Below are 21,868 nucleotides of genomic sequence, written 5' to 3'. Positions count from 1 at the left end.
TCAGCTGGAAGTCAACTGTCAGGGAACCTGGTGATTATAACTTGAAAGGTTTAGCCTCCCTACAATACAGAGAGAAGGGGGTAGAGGGAGTGATACAAGAACAAAAAGGACAGGGACTAACACATTAATCAATTCTGTTTAACTTTTTTTTTTTTAAAGATTTTATTTATTTATTTGGGAGAGAGGGAGGGAGCACGAGTGGGGGAGGAGCAGAGGGAGAGGGAGAAGCCGACTTCCCGCCGAGCAGGGAGCCTGATACAGGGGCTCCATCCCGGGACTCCAGGGTAATGACCTGAGCCGAAGGCAGATGCTTAACCAACGGAGCCACCCAGGTGCCCCTATTATGTTTAACTTTTAAAATCAACTTTATTGAGGTATAATTTACTTATAATACTGTTACATTAAATGTACATTTTAATAATTTTTTTTTATTAGGCATGGAGCCCAACATGGGGCTTGAACTCAAGACCTTCAGATCAAGACCTGAGCTGAGATCAAGAGTCAGACACTTGGGGTGCCTGGGTGGCTCAATTGGTTAAGTGTCGGACTCTTTTTTTTTTTTTTTAAGATTTTATTTATTTATTTGACAGAGAGAGACACAGTGAGAGAGGGAACACAAGCAGGGGGAGCGGCAGGCAGAGAGAGAGAAGCAGGCTTCCCGCCGAGCAGGGAGCCCGATGCAGGGCTCGATCCCAGGACCTGGGATCATGACCTGAGCCGAAGGCAGACGCTTAACGGCTGAGCCACCCAGGAGCCCCTAAGTGTCGGACTCTTGATTCCAGCTCAGGTCATGATCTCAGGGTCCTGGGATTGAGCCCTGTATTAGGCTCCATGCTCAGTGGAGAGTCTGCTCCCCTGTTCCCCACCCCTGCACTCTCTCAAATAAATAAACAGACACTTAACTAACTGAGCCACCCAGGTGCCCTGCTTTAATAATTTTTGACAAATGAATATATATATGTGACCACCCAGTCAAGATATAGAACATTTTTTAAATTTTTATTTATTTTTAAAAAAGATTTTATTTATTTATTTGACAGAAAGAGACACAGCAAGGGAGGAACACAAGCAGGGGGAGGGTGGGAGAGGGAGAAGAAGGCTTCCTGCTGAGCAGGGAGTCCAATGCGGGGCTTGATCCCAGGACCCTGGGATCATGACCTGAGCTGAAGGCAGACACTTAACAACTGAGCCACCCAGGCACCCCAATATAGAACATTTTAATCCCCCACCCCCTCCAAGTTCCTTTTTACTCCTTTGCCATGAATCTCCCACCCCACCTCAGTTGCAAGCAACCACCATAGATTACTTTTGTCTGTTCTAGAATTTCATGTAAAAGGAATCATATAGTATGTACTCTTTTGTGTCTGGATTTTTTTTTTTAAAGATTTTATTTATTTGACAGAGAGAGACACCGCGAGAGAAGGAACACAAGCAGGGGGAGTAGGAGAGGGAGAAGCAGGCCTCCCGCAGAGCAGGGAGCCCGATGCGGGGCTCGATCCCAGGACCCTGGGATCATGACCTGAGCCAAAGGCAGACACTTAACGACTGAGCCACCCAGGCACCTCTGGATTTTGTTTTCACTCAGCATGTTTTTGAGATTCATCTACATTGTGTTTATCAGTAATTTCTTTTTACTACTGAGCAGTAGTCTATTGTATGAATACACCACAATTTGTTTATTCATTCACCTATTAATGGATATCTGGGTTATTTCCAAGTTTGACCTATTATAATTAAAACTATTGTGAACATTTATGTACAAGGTTTTTGTGGTATGTGTATTTGGTGGGCATGTTTTCATTTCTTGTGGGTAAATATCTGTCAGAGGAATTCCTGGGTCATATGATAAGAAACTGCCAAACTCAACAATTCTTTTTTTTTTTTTTAAGATTTTATTTATTTATTTCAGACAGAGAGAGAGAGCACGAGCATGAGCAAGGGGGAGGGGCAGAGAGAGAAGCAGTCTCCCGGCTGAGCAGGGAGCCCGTCATAGTGCTCCATCCCAGGACCCTGGGATCATGACCTGAGCCGAAGGCAGACGCTTAACCGACTGAGCCACCCAGGCGCTCCTCAAAAATTCTTTTTAATTTGGGCGCCTGGGTGGCTCAGTCGTTAAGTGTCTGCCTTCGGCTTGGGTCATGGTCCCAGGGTCCTGGGATCGAGTCCCACATCGGGCTCCCTGCTCCGCAGGAAGCCTGCTTCTTCCTCTCCCACTCCCCCTGCTTCTGTTCCTGCTCTCGCTATTTCTCTCTCTGTCAAATAAATAAATAAAATCTTTAAAAAAAATTCTTTTTAATTTTATAGATATCATCATTACTGTGAATGTCCATGAAAGGACATTGTGTATTTCCTCCAAAGAGCTAAGGGTTAGAAGGAGAGCAATTCTTACAAAGAAAAAAAAAAAAAACTCAAAAAATTTAAGTACCCTTGGTACATGCACTTTCATAGCTCACTATTTTTTTAATAGATAGTAAGAAAGGGGATTAGGAACGTGTAGGAGAAAACGAACTGAAAAGGAAAGTAAAGCAATGCAAAATAATGACTAAAAAGACTTCTTGACAAAGGCAAAATCATCCTACACAGCTGCTCTGAGATCCCAGCACTGCTGTCAGCAACCTTCCGGCAAAGCTACTCTGTCAAATAAATGCAATAGGATCCATATTTGTGAAGGAATATCTTTATTAATATAAGCAAACACACCTCTCATTTATAGTAATATAGAGGTGTGGGCTTTTTCTTTTACTCTTAGTAGTAATGTTTCTCCAACACATAACACTTCCCTTTGATATGTGAGTTGAGTCATAAATTAATGTCACAGATGTCATCTAGATGAGGGAGGCAACTACATTACAAAGTAGGAAGGTGTAGCTTGATATGAATTGTTATAGTTGACAGCTATGTACTCTTGAACTAAATGACATTATGTTAAATTCTCAGATTTTAAACAGTTGTTGGAATGTAAAGTTGTGGACATTTGGGTTTGCAGCCTTAAAAGTTTTGTCAATCTTTTCTAGACATTCTGAAATGGAAATGAACAGGTGGATTGAAAACAAAGACAAATGAGGAGTTTAAAGGCTTTCTTGGCATCTCATAGAAAAGTTGTTCTACAGTGGTGATATTTTAAACAAAACACGTATAAATACATTTAGCTTGTCTGGAAACAGACTTATTTATTGGGTCTTTCCATTTACCTCTGAGACAAAAATAAATAGTTATAGAAGACGTATGTGCATTACTCACTATATGCTTTCCATCATGTATTATTTAATCTTGAACTAGGAGAAAGAATGGATGTCTATTTTACATGATGCCATAATGTACATTAGTGAGCTCAACCCACTTAATCCTAAAATAACAGTGTCAGGTCAGGGATTTAGAATACAGTATTATATGAGAACAGTAGGCAGGGAGACTCCTTCTTCTTCCATTAATAGCCAACTAGAAATGGTATTTCAGACCCTAAATCTAACTAAAAGCCAGAAACAATAAATGGAGAGGATGGGGTGGATAATTTGTGAACATGTTTTTCAAAGTAGAGAAAGAATCACTATGTTTTTGCTGAATTATATGTTGCCATGGACATGGCAGTATGCAGTAATGATGCTATCATCTGTACAGCTGTATAACAACCACAGCTTCTCCTTCTCCCACCCCCCTCAGTAAGGCTTGAAAATAATAGGTTTGTGTGTAGTTTGGTAAGAAAATTAGGATCATTTAAAGTAGTTTCAGTTTCAATCTAAGAAAGAAAGAAGAGAGGCTCAAGGGATGGGGAAGAAGAGCAAAGAAAATGTACAAAATGTACATATTGTGTAATAAAGTATAATATGTATTATGCAAAGACTACAGAGGGGTGTCTTGGAATGCTGGAAAACTAATGGCTTTGTAGTGAGAAGACCTGGATTTTAGTCCTGGTTGTATCACTTGTGTGTGACCTTGAGCAAAGTCACCATATCTTCATGGCTCAGTTTTCTCATCTATAAAATGGAATCATAATGAGAATGATGTCTTCTACCTTGAGACGTTATTGTAAGCCCTAAAGGTATGAAAACAACTTGTGAACTATAAAGCCCTATAAAAATAAGGCTTTATAGACCTATTGCAGAAGCAAAGAAGAGTAAAGGAAAAAGGTTCTAGAAGGCTTTGGAGGCTGACAACCTGGGTTCTAATTACAATGCCATGGCTAGTAGATTTGAAACCTTGAAGCAGATATATATTAATCTTGTTTCCTGTCTTTGAGAAATGAGGATAACACCACTTTCTTCACTGAATCAAATGAGAGAATATATGCAAAGGAACCTACCACTTGAAAGGTGTTTGATACCCCTTTCCCCCAAACTACTTATTAAATTAGTGTCATCAACAACAAAAGATGTTGACACTGTGGTCCCTTTCTTTAAGATTTTATTTATTTATTTATTTGAGAGAGAGAGAATGAGAGAGAGAGAGCACATGAGAGGGGGGAGGGTCAGAGAGAGAAGCAGGCTCCCTGCCGAGCAGGGAGCCCGATGCGGGACTCGATCCAGGGACTCCAGGATCATGACCTGAGCCGAAGGCAGTCGCCCAACCAACTGAGCCACCCAGGCGTGTGGTCCCTTTCAACAGATACCTACGCTAAGGCAACGCAGGGACAGATAAGGAAAACTGAGGTAAATCCAATCCAAGTGCGAACCAACAGCTAGACTTGGAGATGTCTTAGTTCACTCTTAACCACTTGAGGTTAGGGTGTCCTTACGATAAAGATATGCAGAGTTGGAGAGCGGGCGAGTCGAGTGTCCTTTCGACTGCGCGGGCTCGACGGGAGGGACCCTGAAATTCTTAATTAGAGCCGGTTGCCATGGCGACAGTCTCTAGGCAGCGTGGGCTGAGCTCTCCGGAGGGCTGGAGGGTGGGCCGCCGCTGGACCCTGAGCGCGCGCCCGCCACCAACTTTCCCTCCAGACCCGAGAGGGGGAAGCGCGCCCCGCCCCCGCCCCCGGGCCGCGCACGTCCGCGCTCGGCGGCGCGCACGCCTGCGGGAGCCCTCTCCAGGCAACCTAGTGCTGATCGCTCTCGCCGGTGCGGCCGTTAACAGCCTTTGCGGGAGCCCGAGGCTCGAGAGCAGCCCCCTCCCCTTCCTGGACTCCTCCCCCCCCCACTTCCCGGTCGGCCCCGGGGCATGAGCAACGATGGCCGGCTGCAGCCCTGAGGAGAAAACTTACCGGCGCTTCCTGGAGCTATTCCTGGGCGAGTTTCGCGGACCGTGCGGCGGCGGCGAGCCTGAGCCGGAACCCGAACCCGAGTCGGAGCCGGAGCCCGAGCCCGAACTGGTAGCGGCTGAGGAGGCCGAGGCTTCGGTCGAGGACCCCGGCGAGGAGGTGGCCACTGTAGCCGCGACGGAGGAGGTGGAGCAAGAGCAGGAGCAAGACCCCGAGCCCGAAGAGGAGGCGGTGGAGGAAGAGGCGGCGGCGGCGGAGGTCGAGGAGGAGGAGGCGGCGGCAGCCCGGGGGCAGTCGGCGGTGCAGCCGCCGCCGCCGCAGCCCCAGCTGCCGCCTCTGCCCCCGCTCCCGCGGCCGCTGTCGGAGCGCATCACCCGTGAGGAGGTGGAGGGCGAGAGCCTGGACCTGTGCCTGCAGCAGCTCTACAAATAGTTAAGTAGCGGGGCTTGGCTGGGGGTGGGCCCGCTGTCCCCGCCGCGCCGGCCTCGACGCGGCTCTCTGGGCCCCTCAACTGCTCTCTTTACCCCTTCACCCGCGCCTACGCGCCGTTGGAAGCGCCCTGGCTGCTCGACTCGGGCGGTCGCTGCGAGCTGCCCACGCCCGCCTCGGCCCCGGCGCCTCCTGCCTGACCCGGGAGCCGCCCCCGGCGCCCTCCCGCCGGCCCCGGCCCCTTCTTCGCGTTCGTTGCACCTCGGCCGCCCACTTCTTGTTCCACTTCACAAACACCCTGTTCCCTTCGTGCTTCGAAAGGTCCTTTCTTCGAGTCTTACGAGCTCCCTCTTCTTACCAGCTCCCTTCTTCCTCTTGGAGGTTTCCTCCCACCCGGGTCTGTCTTTTCCCAGTCTGAGTCCCCTGTTGTTTGGCGGCGGAGAGACGCGACTCCTTTCTAGGCAGAGCTGCGAGGTGCCTCCTGTGTAAAACCGCAACAACAATGATAATAATACCGGCCTTATAGCCACAGGAGGAGAGACTGGAGTAGATTTTCCTTCAGGCGCTCAGTGTTGAAAGTGAAGAGGTCTTTAGATGGCTTAATCCACCGAAGCCGCGTATCTTAGTTTAAAGATATTTGATAACTCATAATTGAGGGAGATGGGAAGGAATTGAGAGGGAAGGTAAGCACATTTTTACGAGCAAGTCTTCAGGTGAAAGACACAGAGTCGTAATTCGTTAAAGTGGAAAAGTCGGGCTGGTTTGATAAAATTGCAATTAGGTGCAGTATTTTCAGTCCATTAAGTAGATGGGGTAGGGGAGAGAAAGCAGATGGCTTAGCCACACAGATGAAAGTCTAAAATAGAAAGGTCAAGGCTTTGCCTTTCATCCCAGTTCTGGTTTTTATGGGCTTGAAATAGAAACGGTTTACAATTGCGTTTCTTTCTAAATGGAATTGTTCTGAAATGACAGAGGAGAATACTGACAAGTCTCTGAAAACATTGGTAAACCTGAGAGTCTCTTGGCATTCTGCTGATAGTTGTATTGAAAGGTGTTACGCTGGCCCCCCAAAAAGTTTACTGCTGCAAGATTCACTGCCGTTAAATTCAAAGCCTAACTTAAAAGAAGGACCTGAAAAGTAAATGTCAGGTCTTCATCCACCCTGACAGACACCTGATCAAATCATTCTTCCTGTTAAAGCAGAAGCTTATCCATAGGGGAAAAGCATTTAACCTATCTGCTGGAGAAGTGGACTCTGTTGATGTCCTACACTTTATAAGCTATTTAAGATTTAATTTTGAAATACTATCCGATTACCAAAGTAATAATGCTTTCTGGGAAATATAAAAAATAAAATGGCGTGTTATACCACCACCAGGGATAAACAATATTAACATTTTAGTGTATTTCTTCCTAGTGTTTGTAAACTCACAGAGAAAAGGGCTTTTGAAATGTCATTTTTAAACACTAAATAAAGACACTTAAAACTTCCTGTTTAAAATAAAATAGAAATGTTTACCAAAGTAAAGGAATTTATGTCAGCATCAAACTAATTCTATTTTGACAGTTCTACCTTTACAAATGCAGTGACAAAGAAACACATTTAAACATTAGAGAAGGTTCATTAAAAAGAGAGTCATTAGAACAACCATGAACATTTGCCATTCAAGAAGGTTTTTTAAAAAATGGAATCTATAGAAAGATGATAAGATGGTAAGTAGATGTGTTTTTCCATATGGAAAGGAAGCAAGATTAATTTCAATATACATAAAACTAGAAAAAAAATTCAAATGATAAAATGGCCATTTGAGAACAGAAGTTTAGATTTGAAGTAAAACTAGCGAAGTTAGAAAATATTATTTCACCTTAAATCAGAGATTTCATAATTTTTACTGTGTTTTGTGCAAAACTATTAACCTATGTTTATTCAGATATAAAATGGCTGGCTTGTTTATGTAAAGTATCTTTAAGATCCTTAACAGATTAAAAAAAATCAAAGAAAACCTTCATTGTGTAAAAAAATATACTTTTAAATTAACACTTTAATTATTATTATTATTATTTTTAAAGATTTTATTTATTTATTTGACAGAGAGCGAGAGAGGGAATACAAGCAGGGGGAGTGGGAAAGGGAGAAGCAGGCTTCCCGCGGAGCAGGGAGCCCGATGCGGGGCTCCATCCCAGGACCCTGGGATCATGACCTGAGCCAAAGGCAGAGGCTTAACGACTAAGCCACCCAGGCGCCCCTTATTTTTTATTTATAAAAAAATCTTATCAGTTAGTCACCAGAGTCAATACTGGAAGACACTGTACAGGTAGATCAGTTTTCTGTCTAAGCACTTTATTTTACAGATGAGAAAGTGGATCTAAATTCAGAAATGACAAATTACAAGTAATTCTGACATTTCTCAAAATAATCTCTGAACTGCAAAATTCTCCTTTACATATTTGAAATGATGGGTCCTCAAATTTCCTAGGAAATATTTTGAAATAATTCTGATTAGAAATATGTTGAAATTGCTTATTTGGGGAAGGTGATTTTTTTCCCCCCAAAATATTTTCTCAAATAACCACTCAGTCTTTATTTTGGGAATTTGTAATATACTTTAAAAACTCTGTCATGCTTATCAAATGGTGCTGAAATTCTTAAATAGGGCTACCTGAACTATATATTCACCAATTTGATAATTGGGACTAGTGTAAGAAGAAAATAACACTGCATTTAATACCAGTTTTATAAGTCTGTACTGTGTTTTCTGTCAGGATTTTAGAAATATACAATATGTAGCTGCTAAACAAACATTCTCTGAAGAAAAGAAATAAAGGTGCTTATCTTCTGATTACTGTTTTATGTATACACTGGTTGAAAATTAAAACATAGTGAATATTTTTCTCAGTATTTTGCTTCTCAAGAATTTTATAATAGGAACAGCAGGTATATTTAACATTCTTTGTTTTGGTAAACTCAGGACTAACTTGAGATAAGCAATTACTTAGATAAGTAAAGGATCAAGGTTTAAATAGACAAAATATAGTTATAATTAGCAACTTAAAAATTTTTCAGAGTAGTATTTGAGATGAAGATTTTGCATTCAAAATGGAAAATATGTACTTAGATATTTCTCTATTAGATAAAAATAACACGTAACATTTTGAAAGAACGAGAACAACAATTTGAAAACAGCAAAAATCTCCTTGGATGAGAAAGACCTCTGTTGTGGACTGTAAATACCTTCTTTTTTTTTTTTTTTTTTAAAGATTTTATTTATTTGAGAGAGAGAGCACATGAGAAGGGGGAGGGTCAGAGGGAGAAGCAGACTCCCTGCCGAGCAGGGAGCCCGATGCGGGACTCGATCCCGGGACTCCAGGATCATGACCTGAGCCGAAGGCAGTCGCCCAACCAACTGAGCCACCCAGGCGCCCCGTATAAATACCTTCTTAAGGACCATTTATTTATTTATTATTATTGTTTTTAAAATATTTATTTGACAGAGATAGAGCCAGAGAGCACATTGGGGGTGGGATAGGGACGGCAGAGGGAGAGGGAGAAGCAGACTTCCCGCTGATCAGGGACCCCGACGCCGGGGCTCAATCCCAAGACCCTGGAATCATGACCCGAGCTGAAGGTAGTCACTTAACCAACTGAGCCTCCTAGGTGCCCCAATTAAGGACCATTTAAACTTTTTTTTTTTTCAGTTTATCAAACATTAAGAATCAATAATAAATGCATGCAATATTTTAGAACTGTTACTGAATTGATCTATTGTCAATAAAAAATTGCAATGATTTAAAACCTTCAGCTGCTAGTATAAAGGATCTGTTTTACTTTAAGCTTAAATGTCCCCCAAGAGATTATATAAATATTTTCTAGTAACACAGTATTAGGATTTCTGAGGTTAATGAGAGAATCTCTTTGAAAAGGTGGAAATGAGATATTTTATAGCTTTGAAATAATTTGCACATAAAAGTTTATAACTGATCTTAGAGCAGAATGTGAATATGAGGCTACATGCATAGGTTACATGGGTTAATACTGTGTATTTTATTTGTCTACACTGTACTGGGGATAAATCTATTTGTTTTAATCCAGAAGAAACACATACTCTGAAGTCTTTACTAGAGCTCTATGTCATTACATTTTTAGAGCAATTGTTTCCTCAGTTATTCATTTAGTCTTGGTTGGTCTTCTTGAGGGGAAGACAGATATTCCAGCAGCCTGGTGAAGTTAAGTAGTTCCAGATAGTAATGAGGGGAGGGAGGCACTTTTAAAATTGCTTGGAAAAGAAAATCTTTGGTTTTAGACACTAATAATTCAGTTATATTGAATTATGTGAATCATTAATAAGTTTGAGATAGGTCAGAGAATGATTAAACTTTGTCTCACTTTTACATATATAAATAGAAAAATAGATGGATGCAAGTTTTAAAATATTATGCATTTAAGGGGCGCCTGGGTGACTCAATTGGTTAAGCGACTGCCTTCGGCTCAGGTCATGATCCTGGAGTCCCGGGATCGAGTCCCGCATCGGGCTCCCTGCTTGGCAGGGGGTCTGCTTCTCCCTCTGCCCTCTTCCCTCTCGTACTCTCTGTCTCTCATTCTCTTTCTCTCAAATAAATAAATAAAATCTTAAAAAAATATATGCATTTAAAACTACACCCTTTTTTCTTATTAAGAAATAATAAATGTTTGCTATAAAAAGTGGAGAAAATTTTCATTAGCATAAAGAAGAAAAAATTCAAGCATTCATTGTTAACCATAGTTTTCAGGTTTTATTCCTGCCTCTCAGGCTGCTGCTTTTCTGTGAATTTTTAGTACTCTAACTGTCCCTTTAATATTGATGTTTCATCCTTAGCCTAGCCTTTTCAACTCTGGTGACTTGTTTGTTTGTAGTCAATATCAATTTCTCCCATGACTTTGGTTATTTGTTATTATGCTAATGGTTCCCAACTCTATCTCCGTCTCTGCTTTAACTGCTAATGGAACAGCTTTACCTAAATATCTAAAAGGCTTCTCAAACTGTTCAGCACCTAATTCAATCTTCCAATTCCCTCTGTCTCCTCCAAAATAAGCAAAACTAAAACCTGATTCTCTTTCTGGTGGGTCCATTCCTGATTTCTCTTTCTCTGACCCCTCTAATTCAATCCAATTTTGCCTTGTAAATATCTCATAGATCTGTCCCTCTCCATTCCCACTGTCATTGTCCTCTTTTGCCAGTCTTACTCTTCTCTAATACAGTCTCCCCAGTATAGCCAAAGTGATTTCTCTAGAATCTAGATTATGTAGATTGTCTAATTGTCACCTACTGCTTAAACATTTTTACTCTTTTCCCAGAGTTAGCCAAACTGCGAGGTTAAAGGCACAATCCTCCAGACCACCAAGTCTGTCCAAGACTTCTGGCCCCAGGTACAAGGAGTTAGGGTCCAACTACAAAGAGGGAAGAGTCCACACAAAACCACCCGCACTTCTGACATCAACTGTAAGTTTAGGGGTTTCTCAAAACCACCCCCAGATTTGATAATTTACTAGAAAGACTCACGGAATTCCCTGAAGGCTATTATACTAATGGATATTGTTCATTTTAGGGAAAAGATACAAATTTGAGCCAGCCAAAGGAAGACATGCATGGGCACAATCTAGGAGAGTTTCAGATGTGAAACTTTCATTGTCTTTAGCATTGAAGACAATGCTCTCCTCCCCAGAATTGTTGTGTGGTAATACACACAGTATTCCAGCCCAAGAAGCTCACTTGAGCTTCAGTGTCCAGAGTTTTTATTGAGACTTATTGATTGATTGGTTGAACTGGCGGTCAGGCTGATATCACGTGGTCCAAGGGTCTCACTATATATAACACTCCTATTACTCCAGAAATTCCAGGGTTTAGAGGTTACCTCCTAGGAGCCAGGGACAGAGGCTAGACCTCTCTTTGGGCAAGGCCAAATTCTTTACTATATACCTTCATCACTTATCTCTCCATTGTCCTTCAATAAAATCCAAAGAAGGCTTTATAATCTTATCCCATCAGCCTCATCTCTGAATCACTGAACACCTACTCCATCCTACCTCTACAGCTCTAGAAACTACACTTTAGCTACTTGAGACTACTAATATACTAGTTTGAATGTGCTGTGTTTGCTCTTATCTCTGTACCTTTGCATATAACACACTATTCCTTCTGCTTGGAATACCATGCTTCCTCACCCCCCCCCAGTCTGCCCAGTCCAATCTCTTACCCACTGGTGAGGTCTCCATTTAACACTTTGTTCGCCGTACCCACAGTCATGAGTTAAGTGTCTCTTCCATATGCCCCTCTAGAAACCCAGTGATATTATTCATTCCTCTTGTAGCACTTGTTTTGATTCATTATTTTTTTGTCAACAAATATATATCTTTTACTAGAGTAGTAGTCTTCAGAGGTATCCCCAAAATAATCCATTGGGCGAAAGAAGAAAATATTAAAATCTATTTGCATACAAAATATACAAAATATGAAATTGTATACAGAATATGAAATTAGGTGCTATTAATATTTGATGTATTGATTGAGATTGGCAGTTCTGTATGACAACTGATTTCATGTCAAGTGTGGTAAATGAGGTATACTGATGAAATGCAAGTTTCACAGGTTAGAAGAGTCAACAGTGGTACCCTCCTTCCAATTTTCAGAACATTATGAAGTATTGCAGTTTACCTGCACTAATGGATTTATTGATTTTATTTCCTGGTCTTAACAAAATTAATCCTCACAAAATGGATATTTGGCTTTAAAAATTCCTGTAAAGAAATCATGGGTTGACTATAACATTTATAAGCATAAGAAACAACAAAACTTGAGAGCCTATGCTTCCCCCATACTTAGTTATTATTTTTTTATTTTTAAATTATTTTTCCCCACTCCTACATTAGATTTTTTTAAAAAGATAATACAATCCTATCTGGTTAGAATTCAACAAAAATGGATTAAGTAGATTATGTGAAATAATGAAATACAGGTTACTCAAAGAAGTACTGAAATACTACTGATGAGGGGTGCCTGGCTGGCTTATTCAGTAGAGCATGTGACTTAATCTCAGGGTCATGAGTTCAAGCCCCATGTTGGACTTGGGCTGACTTTAAAAAAAAAAAGGAAATATTACTGGTGAGAGTTGTGTATGTACAAATGTGCAGGTGTGTATGCATGAGTGTGTATGTATGTAATTTACAAATACCTGCATACATATACATACATATGTGTGTGTGTTTGTGTGTGTGTATGTATGCATGGTTCTCCAAATATTTTGGTAGGGTGCCTGAGCAGTTGTTTGGAGGCTATTGCATTAGAGTATTAGCTACACATTTGCCATCATGTTCCTAAGTTAATAATGAGAGGTACATAAAGGACACACAAAAAATATTTGCTGATCCAATGAATGAGTTGAGATTTTAAAAAAATATAGTTCCAAAATTAATACATATAATTCTTACTATTATTATTTTTTAAGATTTTATTTATTTATTTGACAGAGAGAGAGCGAGCGAGTACAAGCAGGGGGAGCGGCAGAGACGGAGAGGGAGAAGCAGGCTTCTGCTGAGCAAAGAGCCTGACGTGGGGCTCTATTCCAGGACCCTGGGATCATGACCTGAGCCGAAGGCAGTCACTTAACCGACTGAGCCACCCAGGCACTCCTAGTTCTTAATATTTTAAACTGCTTTTAAAAAAACTTAATACAAAAATTTAAGTAAATTTTGATATGTTGAAACTTTTTATGATAGAAAATTTAAAGTATATAAAAAATAAAATAGTGCATTTATCTCCCAGCCTTAGCAATGATCAATTTGTGGCCAATCTTTTTCATCCTTACCTCCAGACATCTCATCCCATCTCCCATTATATCCTATGTAATTTTAAAGTGAATGCTCAGTAATTTAATCACAATTCTGTTGGACATTTTAGGTGTTACCAATTTTTGGTTACTCTGAGAATAGTGGATGTTCATAATTTTTTTTTTAAAGATTTTATTTATTTATTTGAGACAGAGAGAATGAGAGACAGCATGAGAGGGAGGGGGGTCAGAGGGAGAAGCAGACTCCCTGCCGAGCAGGGAGCCCGATGTGGGACTCGATCCTGGGACTCCAGGATCATGACCTGAGCCGAAGGCAGTCGCTTAACCAACTGAGCCACCAGGCGCCCCTGGATGTTCATAATTTGAACAAACTTTAATTTCCTTAGAGAATATTTCTAGTGTTGGGACTATGTTAAAAGATATTTACATATTTGGGGCACCCGGATGGCTCAGTCGATAAGCGTCTGCCTTCGGCTCAGGTCATGATCCCAGGGTCCTGGGATCGAGCCCCGCGTTGGGCTCCCTACTCAGCAGGAAGCCTGCTTCTCTCTTGCTCTCACTCCCCCTGCTTGTGTTCCCTCTCTTCGCTGTGTCTCTCTCTGTCAAATAAATAAATAACTCTTAAAAGAAAAAAGATATTTACATATTTAAGGCTCTTGATACATAGTTTTAAAATGTCCTCTAACAAGGTTTTACTAGTTTACAGTCTAAGCAGGTATGTTTTTAAGAAAAGATTTTTGGTATTATGAAATAATTTAAACATTTACAAAATAGAATAATAAAGGAAAATATCCATATATGCATCATCCAGTTTCAATAAATAATCATAATTAGGATTATTTTAAGGAAATAAAACATTTCATATGGAATTGAAGACTGTTTTCACTCTCTTCTCTGAACCCATTCATTCCCTTTTTTCCAGAGGTAATCTGGGAATTCTTGGAATGTATCCTTCCATTCTATATATTTTTATATTTTTACTACATGTGCATTTGTATGGTCTCAGTATATGGTGGGCTTTTTAATTTGTTTTTGGTTTTGTAACTAGCTATCTTGAAAAAATTTCATGTTGATATATAGAGATCTAGGGTTTGTTTTTTTTTTCCTATTTAAGTACTATATAGCATTCCATTGTCCTATTGTACTTTGACTTATTTATCCAATCTATTGACAGACATTTGGGTTGTTTCTTTTTTTTTTTTTTAAAGATTTTATTTATTTATTTGAGAGAGAGAGAATGAGAGAGAGAAAGCACATGAGAGGGGGGAGGGTCAGAGGGAGAAGCAGACTCCCTGCTGAGCAGGGAGCCCGATGCGGGACTCGATCCCAGGACTCCAGGATCATGACCTGAGCCGAAGGCAGTGGCTTAACCAACTGAGCCACCCAGGCGCCCCTAGTTGTTTCTAATTTTTGTATATTATACACTATATTAGTTAATACTAGCTGCTCTAATGGGTAAATCCTGAAATCTCAAAAGCTTGACATAGTGTTCATTTCTTGCTCACAGAGTAACTTTCAATGAAGAAAAGGCTGTGTTCTATAGCGTGCTTTAGGGATCTAGGCTAATAAGAGGGTATGTGACTTTCAACAGGGGGTTTCCAAGGTTGCTTTAGGCATCAACATCCATCCATCAAACATAAGAAGGGAGAATGGTTTGGAGGTTTTTAGCAGCCAGTCTTTAGAAGGAGCAAATATTCTTTTCACTTTTCATTGACTAGAATGCACGTCATGTTGGCACCACCTGTGGTCCATATTTCACAGCAAACAGGACTGAGAACAACTGTACATTATGGAAAAAACATAAAACATTGGTGGAGAAGCTGGCATTTTCTGCCCTACAAATAATTGTACAGTTTGGATATGTCTCCTTGTGCATATTCATAGATTTTCTTGGGTATATAACTAAAAGTTGAATTGTCAGATTGAAGTTATGTATGCTTTTACTTTGTTAGATATTGCCAAATTACTTTGTCCAGCCTCATTGTATGAGAGGTTGGTTTGTCTATGTTCTCGCTATTTGAAGAGGACACTTGCCTAAAAGTTTAGTCTAGTCTATTGCTTTCCAATAGGAGGAGTATAACTGAACCACATATATAATTGAAAATTTTCTGTTAACCACATTTTAAATTGAAAAGAGGTGAATTTAGTTTTAATAATTTATTTAACCCAATATATCTAAATATTATATATGGAAATATTATCATTTAAACATGTAATTAATATTAAAATATTATTAAGTTATTTAAAATTTTTATACCAAGTTTTCAAAATCCTGTGTATCTTTTACACTTATAGCACATCTCACTTTGGAATATAACACTTCAAATATTTAGTAGCCGCATGAGGCTAGTGGCTGCTATATCAAATGGCACAGGTTTAGACTTAATAACAAAAACTTTAATTCTTTAACACATATCTGACATTTAATTTCAAAGTCATATTTAAATGGGCTCTCCAATCACCAAATACATCTTTATTTAGTCTTTGGAGGAATAGCAAGCTGAACTTACTTTTCCTATATTTCTTTCATGACAAGAGAATAATCTGATTCAGATTTCAATGATCAAATTGTTAACTTCTCACAGAGTATACAGGGTGATAGTTTTCTATTAGTTTTCTGTTGTTGTGTAGTGTGTTACCAGAATTTAGTGGCTTAAAACAACACCCGTTATTATCTTACAGTTCCGCAGGTCAGAAGTCCAGGAATGTTCAGCTGGGTTTTCTGCTTAAGGTCTCAAGTTAAGACGAGAGTGTTGGCCAGACTGGACTTATCTGGAGGCTCAGGGGAAGACTCCACTTCCCAAGCCTATACAGGTTGTTAACAGAATCTAGATTCTTTTAAAAGATCTGAGGTCCTTATTTCCTTGCTGGCTGTCAGGTTGGGGGCTGATTATCATTCCTAGAAGCCGTCCATATTCCTTCTCACATGGCCATCTTCATCTTTTTTTTTTTTTGGTTTATTATTTAGATTTTATTTATTTATTTGTCAGAGAGAGCACGAACACAAGCAGGGAGAGTGGAAGGCAGAGGGAGAAGCAGACTCCCCGCTGAGCAAGGAGCCCAATGTGGGACTGATCCCAGGACCCTGGGATCATGACCTTAGCTGAAGGCAGACGCCCATCCGACTGAGCCACCCAGGCGTCCCCCCGCTTCATCTTCAAACCATTAATGGCACATCAGGTCCTTCTCATGCTTCAAATTTCTCTGGCTTCTCTTGCTGCCAGCCAGAGAATGCTCTCTGCTTTTAAGGACTCATGTGGTTAATATAACACAATCACAGGAGTGATATTTCATTAGTATCCACAGATTTTAGAGTGGTTAGAGCGGGGAATCTTTGGGGGACCATTTTAGTAATTCTTCATACCACAGTAGAGAAGGAAGGACATTTTAATTATTTTGTTTAAAGGTCTTTTAATTCCACTTCTAAATGAAAGCAAAATACCCATTTCTTTTTGTCTCCATTTCCACAGGCCTGGTCCAAGATTTCATCAGCTCTTACTTAGCTGGCAGTAACATTACTCTAAACTGCTATTTCTCCTTCCATATGTCCCTCCCTTTGATCAGTTTTCCATACAGCAATTGTCTGGCTTCATCTTGACCCACCTCTGCTTGTGCTCAGTTACTATGTTTCGATCACAGTGGTCTTCATTTACTTCCCAGAATCAGCCATCCTCTGTCCTAAGGGCCTCTGTACTTCTGCGGTTTTTTGTCCAAACAACTTTTCCCCTTCACTCCCAGCTACCCAACTCAACCATTAGATTTAAAGTATCTCTTCTGTCCTGCATCGGGCTCCCTGCTTGACAGGGAGTCTGCTTCTCCCTCTGACCCTCCTCCCTCTCATGCTCTCTGTCTCTCATTCTCTCTGTCTCAAATAAATAAATAAAATCTTAAAAAAAAAAAAAAAAGTATCTCTTCTTCATAGAGCTGTTTACTTACCTGTGGTCTAAATTAAATCTTACTTTTGGTTTTCATAGCATCCTTTACTTTTTCTTTATATCCATTTACCACAATTTAATCATACACACACACATACACACACGCGCGCACGCGCATATATTAGTTGTTTAATGTGCCTTCTTCAGACTGAGGGCATTTTGTTGCTCTTTGTGTATTCAGCCCTGGCCCATAGTAGGCAGTTATTTGTTGAAGAAATGAACGAATCGTCAACTTTTTCTCTGCTCAATCTACCAGATTGTTTCCTTTCCAGATTTTTATAGGCCTATTCTCATTCCCTTTTTTCTTTTTGTTATTATTTTCTTTTTCTCTCCTCTGAATGGCAGAGGAGCTTGGCTTCATATTTTATGTTATTTTTGGTATGTTTGTTAACATTTTCAACTAGCTGCAGAAATATGTTTACAGTTCTCATTATTAACACTCCACAACTTTGTAAATGAATATTTTCAGGTTCTTAAAAGAGTTTTCATGTAAATTCTTTGAGAATATTGTTCACATGACAAGTTTGAAGAATAATAATACTGTATAGAGAGTAATGAACTAGTTAAAAGATTGAGAGTATTCTTAATTCCTTGTGTGTATTTTCACTTAAGACTTTACCTTCTGGTATATAGGTCTGAGGAAGACCAGGCCATTACTTCTTATCTTAGTTTAAGCCATCAAAGAAAAAGAATCAAAGACCAGTCTGCCGGTTAGAAATATCAAACATAATTTTTTTCCTGGTGGCTTGATTCTATAATGATGTATAAAATTCCCACAGAAACATTATAGTTCTTGTATGGATTTGAAGTATTTGACCTACTTACCACAAGACACAACATTTGATCTTTGATCCTTATATATACTTTCTTATTCACAGTTTTCTACGTTATGAATCTAAAAAACTAAACAAAAACAAAACATTGCTTTTTAATAAGACTTTTTTTTTTTTAAGATTCTATTCATTTATTTGACAGAGACATAGCGAGAGAGGGAACACAAGCAGGGGGAGTGGGAGAGGGAGAAGCAGACTTCCCACTGAGCAGGGAGCCCTACGCGGGGCTCGATCCCAGGACCCTGGGATCATGACCTGAGCCGAAAGTACATCTAACAACTGAGCCACCCAGGCACCCCAATAAGCCTGTTTTTTGAGAAGTAGATTGTGGTATGGCTAATATTCACCTTTGCATTAAAAAAAACAAAAAATAAAATGTAACACTTTTAAGGTGATATGTATATATAATATATATTAATAAAATTGTGTTTGAGGTATGTGATACATAAAATTATTTCTTAGGCCAAAACTCTAGAGGGCAAGAATCATGTTGTGAACATGTTCTTATTGAACCTAGCAAGTTATTACATAAATATGAGAAGTGACAGTCATTAAATTAAGCTATCACTGATTTTGCAATAGTAATGACCTCTGAAGTTTTGAGATTTGATTTCTGCAATTGTGAATATCAGTTCAAAGAGCTTTGGTTTAAGGCAGCTTATAAATACAGTCTCACCTATTACTTGGCTTTGTCATATTCATAATCTTCGTATATACCGTTAGAAGAATAAAAATATCTTCAACTTTTCAAGGTCATGGAAAGTTAACTGTGCATTTAGAAACAATTTTCAGTCTTTTAAAACAGATTAGGGTGCCTGGGTGGCTCAGTTGGTTAAGCGACTGCCTTCGGCTTGGGTCATGATCCCGGAGTCCCGGGATCGAGTCCCACATCGGGCTCCCTGCTCGGCGGGGAGTCTGCTTCTCCCTCTAATCCTATCCTCTCTTGTGCTCTCTCTCTCACCCTCTCTCTCTCTCAAATAAATAAATAAAATCTTTAAAAAAAAACAGATTAATATGAACTTTCATTTAAATGCTCTTTGCCAGGGGTGCCTGAGCGGCTCAGTCGTTAAGCATTTGCCTTCAGCTCAGGTCATGATCCCAGGGTCCTGGGATGAGTCCCACATCAGGCTCCTGGCTCGGCGGGAAGCCTGCTTCTCCCTTTCCCTCTCCCGCTGCTTGTGTTCCTGCTCTTGCTATCTCTGTCTCTGTCAAATAAATAAATAAAAATCTTAAAAAAAATTAATAAATGCTCTTTGCCAGGATATTCTCTAATTTGGATTGGTAAATATAAATATCTTTCTGTAAGACTTAGTTAACAATGTAAACCTGCAGAGAATCAGCATTGTCTGCACCTGAAATAATTGTGGAACTAGCAGTAGTTATAAGCCGCTCCTGTTTCTGTTGTTGTTTCTACATTTATTGAGAGCTTGTCCAAGCACTGTTTTATTTGCTGTTAGGTTCTATTATTAACCCATTTTGCAAATGTGAAAGCCAGGGTACAGAAAGTTTAAAGAACTTTCTCAATTTTCTACCATTAGGGTTGTCACTAGGACATGAATCAGGCAGACTGACTTAAGAGGTTAAAGCTTTGAAGTTCATTTTGTGATTTTCATGCTATGTTACAAACATATTTCTATAGGGAAGAATCTCAGTGAAGATACAATTCAGTTTCTTGAATTTTGACAGCAGCTATTGCTTGGTTCAGGCTCTTTTTTTTTTTTTTGAGAGAGAGAGAGAGAAAGAGCCTGGGGAGGGGCAGAGGGAGAGGGAGAATCTTAAGCAGGCTTCATGCCCAAAATGGGCTCGATCTCACGATCCCGAGATCATGACCTAAGCTGAAATCAAGAGTCCGACGCTTAACCGACTGAGCCACCCAGATGCCCCTTAGTTCAGGTTCTTATCACTTCTTGCCTTGATTACTTTAGTAGCCTCCCAAGCATTATTCTCTTCCCTCTAGTCTAGCTTCACTGGATTTTCTAGCACAATTGAATTCACTGCATTTCTCTAAAGATATCATGTTATTTCTTGCCTGTCTGCCTTTTTAGGTGCTATTTCTTCTTCATAGGACATCTACTTTCCTGGCTAACTATAACCTCCCTTTTGAGGGAGAGAGGGTAGTTGGACTTTTATTTCATCTTCTACCTAAAATGTCCATCTTGCTAAGGTTTTACCTATAAATAAAGGGCAGTCTAAATTTTTGCATTTAGGGCACCTGTGTGGCTCAGTTGGTTAAGTGTCTGCCTTTAGCTCAGGTCATGATCCCAGAGTCCTGGGATCGAGTCCTGTCTCGGGCTCCCTGCTCAGCGGGAAGCCTGCTTCTCCCTCTGTCTGCCACTCCCTCTTTGAGTGCTCTCTGTCAAATAAAATAAAATCTTTAAAAAAATTTTATGCATTTAATATTTTCCTGAACTCTTGCTTCTAATGGAAGAAAAGACTAAAAATTAGTGCTGCTTATTAAAAATATAACTTAGTGTATAGTTTCTAGTTCATGGCAAACAGACATATCACTATTCACTCACTAAGGTGCCTGGAGATATTTTTTCCCATTTTGTACTTGACTAATCCTGCAATCTTTTTAGATCTTTTAATTTTGATATTAATTATTGAAGTAGCAAAGGGTACCTATTTATATAGTTTTATATAAATAAAAATAGTTTTAATGCCTAATGTTGTAGTCATCCACTCAATATAGTATTTCTTTTGGAAAGAAATCTTTAAAAATTTTTTTTTAATTATTTTTTAAAAGATTTTATTTATTTATTTGAAGAGAGAGACCGCGAGAGAGGGAACACAAGCAGGGGGAGTGGGAGAGGGAGAAGCAGGCTTCCAGCAGAGCAGGGAGCCCGACGGTGGGGCTCTGTCGCAGGACCCTGGGATCATGACTGGAGCGGAAGGCAGCTGCTTAACGACTGAGCCACCCAGGCGCCGCTAAAAAATTTTTTTTTTAAGATTTTATTTATTTATTTGACAGAGAGATATCGAGAGAAGAAACACAAGCAGAGGAAGAGGGAGTGGGAGAGGGAGAAACAGGCTTCCTGCTGAGCAGGGAGCCCGATGCGAGGCTCGATCCCAGGACCCTGGGATCATGACCTGAGCTGAAGGCAGAGGCTTAACGACTGAGCCACCCAGGCGCCCCTAAAAATTTTTTTTTTAATTAAAAAGAAATACTTTTGCTCAGTTTGCAGTCTGTATTCATGTCATATATTCAGTACATGATCTTCTAGAAGCCAGTGAAGTACAAAGTAGTCATTAATAAGCAGTGGATTATAAATTAACAGAAAGCAGTGATCACTTGTATTCTAGAAGTGTCATGGATTACAATTCCGTGGGTCCATATGCTGTAACATAGTTTTGGAATCATTATCATTGTAAAATCATTATTCTTTTGCATAATGCATTAAAAAATGGCTCAGAGTAAAGCTTGTCCTTCAGAATCAGAACACCATGTTATATATTAAAATATCAGTTTATATTCAACATATAATACTAAAAAGTAAAACTGTTTTTGACTATCAGGGAAAGGAAGAAGAAATAGGACAAGTGATATCAGCTTCTAGTGTAGTTCTGTAAAAATGTATTGAAGTTAAAATATTTTGGAGATCAAATATGAAAGCATTTTCTCAGCAGGAGGCCTTACAAATACTCTTATTCACCAA

General features: G+C 39.9%; 1 protein-coding gene across 1 annotated transcript in view; it reads left to right on the top strand.

Annotated features, from left to right (window-relative positions):
* The first annotated feature begins 5,164 nt into the window (after window positions 1-5,164).
* Window positions 5,165-21,868, top strand: part of PPM1E (protein phosphatase, Mg2+/Mn2+ dependent 1E) — a 187,140-nt gene continuing 170,436 nt past the window's right edge. The window contains exon 1 of the mRNA XM_021704341.1: window positions 5,165-5,625. Within this exon, the coding sequence (XP_021560016.1) occupies window positions 5,165-5,625 (461 nt within the window). The remainder of the gene's footprint in view (window positions 5,626-21,868) is intronic.

This window comes from Neomonachus schauinslandi, chromosome 15 (genome assembly GCF_002201575.2).
Source record: "Neomonachus schauinslandi chromosome 15, ASM220157v2, whole genome shotgun sequence".
Classification (NCBI taxonomy): domain Eukaryota; kingdom Metazoa; phylum Chordata; class Mammalia; order Carnivora; family Phocidae; genus Neomonachus; species Neomonachus schauinslandi.
The sequence above is the reverse complement of the archived record's forward strand: the minus strand, read 5'-3'. Positions and strand labels throughout refer to the sequence as shown.